Source organism: Beta vulgaris, chromosome 3, assembly GCF_026745355.1.
Source record: "Beta vulgaris subsp. vulgaris cultivar EL10 chromosome 3, EL10.2, whole genome shotgun sequence".
Lineage (NCBI taxonomy): Eukaryota > Viridiplantae > Streptophyta > Magnoliopsida > Caryophyllales > Amaranthaceae > Beta > Beta vulgaris.
This window is the reverse complement of record NC_079204.1, coordinates 56254454-56260618: the sequence shown is the minus strand read 5'-3', so window position 1 is coordinate 56260618 and position 6165 is coordinate 56254454. Positions and strand designations below refer to the sequence as shown.

General features: G+C 35.4%; 1 protein-coding gene across 1 annotated transcript; it reads right to left on the bottom strand.

Annotated features, from left to right (window-relative positions):
* Positions 1–904: 904 nt before the first annotated feature.
* On the bottom strand, positions 905–4349 carry LOC104889717 (ras-related protein RABA5d). The gene is made up of 2 exons (XM_010675012.4): positions 3756–4349; positions 905–1544 (listed from the first exon to the last, which is right to left on the bottom strand). Exons 1-2 carry the CDS (start codon positions 4084–4086, stop codon positions 1231–1233), a joined length of 645 nt encoding a protein of 214 aa, XP_010673314.1. The 5' UTR covers positions 4087–4349; the 3' UTR covers positions 905–1230.
* Between the last annotated feature and the right edge of the window lie 1816 nt (positions 4350–6165).

Below are 6165 nucleotides of genomic sequence, written 5' to 3'. Positions count from 1 at the left end.
CATGAGGAGTGTTCATCTACTGACTATTATGATGTAGAGTTTGTCTTGTAAGAGACCGCCTACTTTTAAATTAAAATCAGGCAATGGTAAGTCTAATATTAAAAAGAGACTTATATCAATAGTGACTAGGTTAATTTCTTTCGGTGACTAGTTTAATTCATTTAGTGACTAGGTCTACTTTTATATTAAAATTAGACCGTCTCTTTTAATAATTTTTGTATGATGTATTTTGGACACTAACATGCAATATTAGTGCTAAATAGTGTTTTTTTGTACTAGAAAATTTTGTATTAACACTAACACTTCCTAGTACCCATACAAATACTTCTAATACCCTGTCAAAAAAAAAAAATACTTCTAATACAAGAACAAATGAATATACTTTTATCATATACCTATGTGAATCGTCAGCATGGTATACCAAAGGCTGGCTCATTGCTCATTTAAAACCTCCATATATGCAAAAATTGCACAATAAAAAGAGCTCCAAATTAGCAATAAATAGCCTTAGAAATACCGAGTATTTTCAATGAATCCACTCCCATTTGAATATTTTGTAGTATACCAAAGAACATTTACTAATAATAAACAATTTTGCTATGTCTAGAAGCATTATTGTAGTACTCCCTCCGTTTCTTTTTTTCTTACTACATTAAATGGCCAAACATGGACCCTCTCAAAAGCTTAAAAGTGACATTGCGTTAATTGTTGTGCATTATCAAACGTAGCAAATTAAAAAAAAAACGAAGGGAGTATAAAATAAGAGGAGGCCAACCAAAAAGAATAAACAAAAAAGAATGGAAAATCAACACAAACATTCAACATCGAAGTCAGAATAATGAAAGAGACCAATCTGACACACAATAATTGCCAACAAAAACGTGGTTCCCTTACACTCATTAGCTGTATGTAAAAGAACATTAACTCGAAATAAATCATTAAAAATTGATCATATACTAATACAATAATGTGATCTCTCATGATGGAGCAAGAACAAGGTTGAGAATCACCCCCTTTAATTTAAGCTGAGGGGTGTCATGATCTTTCACTATACCACTCAAATATGATTCAGAAATTATAATTGTTCAAGTACAAAATTTTGATATTGATATTGATATAGGAGAAAAAATCAAAGATAAAATGGAAAAAAAAACACTGACTGTAGGAAAAACACAGTTCAGTGATTCAATGATAAATTTCTGGGTTCGGAACGTTTGTGCGCGCGAAAATTTACCTAGAACAACAAGAAGTATAGCCTTGGTTTTGCTTCTTATCATCATTAACAAGGCTTACCCTATTAAGAGACAACTGAGCTTTGTAAGAGTCTGAGTTGAGAACTTTCCTGCTTACACTGCTGTATATCTCCTTGATCACCAGCTCAAAAGCTGTCTTTACGTTGGTGGAGTCTTTTGCGGATGTTTCCATAAAGAAGAGCCCGTGCTCTTCAGCAAGGCTCTTGCCTTCATCGACACTCACTGCCCTTATGTCGTCCAAGTCAAATTTATTTCCCACAAGCATTCTTGCAACAGTTGTATCAGAATGAGCTGCAGAAGAACCCACAAGGGTTGAGAAAAAGGATTATGATTGTTCTGTAAACAAGAAGTAGCTAAGCTTTAACACACAGGTTTTTGAGAGATCATATATGTTGCATAAACTTCTAAACTAATGTCAATACACATTGATAGAAAAGAAGATGATCTTCCAGTATCCTTTATCTCACAGTCATGGCATTGTTGACATCAATGTCAATTAGCTTTTGAGGCAGTGCAGGAGATCAGACCAGTTAGAAGTATACTAGTATTCACAAGTCTGAAACCTAAGAGTCTGAATGAGACTCGTTGATAACATATCTCCTATGGTACTTTGACTATTGGTGATCATGTTGGACATGTTTACAAGTCCTAAGTGTTGGACTCGGCTGTTTTCTGAAAATCTCTATGTTTTTGGTTCAACATGAAGTGTCCAAGACCATGTTCAAGTATCTAGGAACTAGATCGAGGGGTATCTCCAATGACCTAGGTCATGAGATCTAATCGTTTTAAAGGGGTGGGGGATTTGGTTGTATTAGGGCCCTGAGAGATGGCAGTAATGAAATTATTCTCACCAATTATATATTATTATTAAAGAGCACCTTGGGTTTGACACAAGTATTTTAGGTGAAATGAAGAGTCCGGATAACATATAAGCAATCCTCTCTTAGCTCTCTTATGATACTATTTATGTTCCTTCTTTTTCTTTTGAGTTGATTGGGGTAGAGATGTAAGCATCTTTCACACTGTTGGCATGATGGTCCATCAGTAGGGGTAGACAATCAATGAAGAAGACGTAAAGAAGGGCGCTTATAGCAGAACATAAGAAACACACATTGCTTTAATGAAATCAGCCTAAAGTAAGAGTGATTAGATGGACCTTTACCACTTGAAAGTCCTCAGTACTAGGTAAAGGTCACATGAAATAGATGATGAAATAACATAAACACCAATAATAGCAAAATACAAGATAAATTGGTAAATGGTATCTTTAAAGATTTACCTAGTGTATGAATGATGATAAAAATGTCATAAAAATCAAAACCAAAATATTCAAGGTCCTCTCTTTGAAGAATTAGGAATGTAAAAGCAGCTTCTACTATCACCCATTTAAAAGTTCCAAATCTCCACAAACAAGAGATTCCAAAACACCCCATTAAAGTTTTTTAAAAGTAAACTTCCAAAGAGAACCACCACACTAAGCAAATGTTAGTCATAAAGGTGGTGTTGTCGATGATCAAAAACATCGACGGACTTTTATGCTATTCCTCTAGTTTCACTACTTTAATTCTTCATTTTATCTCAAATACCCGTATAAAATCCTAAATACTCCAACATGCGTATTCATAATTGACACTTTATTTGGACCAAAAACAACCGTTTTTTCACCATATACGCGAGTTAAACACATGGACATATACTATATACTGATGTAGTCATGTTTGACACAAGTGCCTAAGTTAAGACTTAAGAGTAGCACAGACTGAGACACAAATTGGATCACCACTGCTCATCATGACATTAAGTAGCAACCACTATTATTCATCAATCTCCAAACTATACTGAGTTAATGCAGATACAAATCATACAACAACCATTACCAAAAAGTCCCAGCACTAAGAAACAAAGCAATAGATGAAACAACACCAGCAAAAGACACCTACCACAACCACTTGCATGCTGCAATTAAATTCCGAAAAACAAAATATCTGAAATTCAAAAGCTTCAAGCAAATCTCTCAAAAGAACATTATTCCATTAACAATTAAAACAATAAACCAAATAAATAATTCCCTGCTTAGAATCTGAGTCAATTTCTTCAAACAAGTCCTAAATAACAGAACTTTCTCAATATCCCAGATCAATTAGCTAAATAATAAACAAACCCATAAAAGATTCAAGCCAATCCTTCAAAAAAAAACACAACTTCAATTTGAAATATGATCCAAGTGCTAAATCATATAACTAGACCCATCAAAGAATCAATCCATCAACAAAAAAAGATGTCAACTTTCTACCAAGTTCATCAAGTCAGAAGCAAATGCTAACCCAAAATCTTAAACCATATACAAACTTAGCTCAAATCTGATAAAAGAGCACAAAAAATTCAAAATAATTCAATCAAATCCTCAAAAGAACACAATTTCATCAACAACCCAGATCAGTCAATCAACTAAAAAAGCAACCCCATAAAACAAAATTCCAAAACAAAAATTGTACCACTTACTGTTAAGTTCATCAAGCCAACGACCAACACTATCAAAGGTGGTTCTTCTAGTAATATCATAAACAACAAGAGCACCAACAGCTCCCCTATAATAAGCAGAAGTAACAGCTCTGAATCTTTCTTGGCCAGCAGTATCCCAAATCTGAGCTTTTACTTCTTTTCCTTCAATTTCCATGCTTTGAGTTTGAAATTCCACACCAATTGTTGCTTTTGAATGCATGTTAAATTCATTTCTTGCATATCTAGATAATAAATTTGACTTCCCAACAGCTGAATCTCCTATTATCACTATCTTGAAGAGGTACTCCTCTGCTTCATCATCAGATGACATTTTTCCCCCTTTTTTTGGGAAAAAAACAGAGGAAAGAGGATTTCTTTCTCTTTTTTCACCTTTTTAGGGGAAAATAATAAGAATTTTGGGATTTGGGTTTTGGAAAGTGAAGAATTTGGGGAAGTGGGCTTCTGTTAGATTTTGAAAAGAGGGAGAAATGAAAGAGGAAAGAGAGGGTGGAGAGGGTGTCAGAAGAGAAACAGAGGAGTGGACCTTTTTAGTTGGGGTTGCTACATAAGTACTTTTTTCATTTGGAGGGATTGACATTGATGTTGTGTACATTTACAGGCGCAAATTTGGGTTGCCTGAAAATTACTACTCAATTAGGCAATCTTCTTGCAACTTACAAGGGAAAAAATATTAATTTAAAGCATAATAGTACTTTTCTATTTTTCCGTTTAGAAATAGTTGCACCATTTACTAGTGTTTACTATTCATATAAGATCATGTACTTTGATTGTTTGTGGTGATTTATATTTTAGGAAAAACATAGTCATATAAGATACGGTTTTTTCACCATATACCCCTGACAAATTTTTTTTTGCACCATATACCCTTTCAAGTTTCCAAATTCACCATATACCCCTCACCTTTGAAAAAATACATCCAGTTACCCTTTTTGTTGACGGACGTTAGGTCCCGTTAGTGACAAACTTATTTCATGATGTACCCCTATTCTTAAACTTAATGCACCATATACCCCTAAAAGTTTTGGCAGTTATAACGGCTACTTTTCCAGTTTAAAAAACTAGCCGTTAGGAAGATTAAAGGCCTGCCAGGGTTCTATATAAAGGCATTCCTATATCAAATGAAACCCTTCACATCAAGCATGAGTTCTCCTTCAAATACATGCTCTTCAAATTACAATAATTCATACATAAGGGTCCCTAACTCTTATTGCATTTGTAGGAGAAAATATGCAATAAGAAGTTCTGAAACTGCAAGAAATCCTCAAAGGTTGTACTACAAATGTGACGCATGCAACAATTTTAGATGGTGCAAAGGAAGCTATGATCAAGATAGCAGCAGCGATGGAGTAGGATTCAAGCACACTGAAAGAAGTAGGGAAGAGGGGGAAAGCTCTGTTAATAACAAAAATGAAGGAAGAATTAGGCAATTGAAGAAAAAGTTGAAACAACAACAAAAATTACTTAATGTAGCAATAAAAGTAGGAATACTCATGTTTGTAATCCTAATGTTTGTAATATTTAAGTGAAATATTGTTACTTAGTACTAATGTAGCTTTACAAAAACTTTCTTCACATTGATCATATAACAGTGTTTGACAAAAAGTAGCTATGCAAAAAATATTGCCCCAATTCACAAAAAAAAACCCTTCAATCTTCAATTCTTCTTAGTCTTCTTCCCTTTTGTCTGCTGCTTTGAAGTAGTGGTAGCCTCAGATGCCTTTCTTTTCTTCTGTTTAGGCTGTGAAGCTTGGGCAGTTGAAGTAGAGGCTTTGTCCTTCCTAGCTTTTTTTGTGGCACCACCTCCACAAGTCCTAGCATTATGTCCAATCTCTTTGCACTTGCTGCACTTAACACTACTGTGCCTCTGACCCTTTTGTGCTTCATTTGGACCCCTCTTCCTCTGTTTGGCAGGTCTACCAGCACCTCTCTTGATAGAAGGGGGGTAATGACTGGCAGATTGTAATCTGGCCAGTGGCTTGGGTCAGCCATAGGGTGAATGTGCTCCCCATAAGTCTGCTTGTAAGCCTCACCCTTGAAGTAAGGGGACACAAAATCAGAAGGCTCAAGCCTCTCATGAAACATCACCCTCACAGCATGCTTGCATGGAATTCCACACCCTTGCCATTTACCACACTCACATGTCCTATCTGTGAGCTTGCAAGGAAAGTATACATTTCCATCCCTCACCTCAAATTCACCACCCCCACAAGATGTTGCATAACAGAACTTGGATTCATCAGCCCTAGTTGCTAAAATCTTCTGTGCATAATCAGTCAATTGTGTTGCCTCCATATCAGCAGCCTTAGCAAACCTAGCCCCAAGTCTCTTCATTGACCAATGCCTTATAGCTAGAATGAATGAAAAAGCATAATAAGTGAGCTTGTTCCAT

Excerpts from the sequence above, each read along its gene's own strand:
- LOC104889717 (XM_010675012.4), bottom strand. The coding sequence starts at position 4,086 with ATGTCATCTGATGATGAAGCAGAGGAGTACCTCTTCAAGATAGTGATA. Across the intron at positions 1,545-3,755 it reads TTGGCTTGATGAACTTAACA|CTCATTCTGATACAACTGTT; the intron begins GTAAGTGGTACA and ends GTTCTTCTGCAG.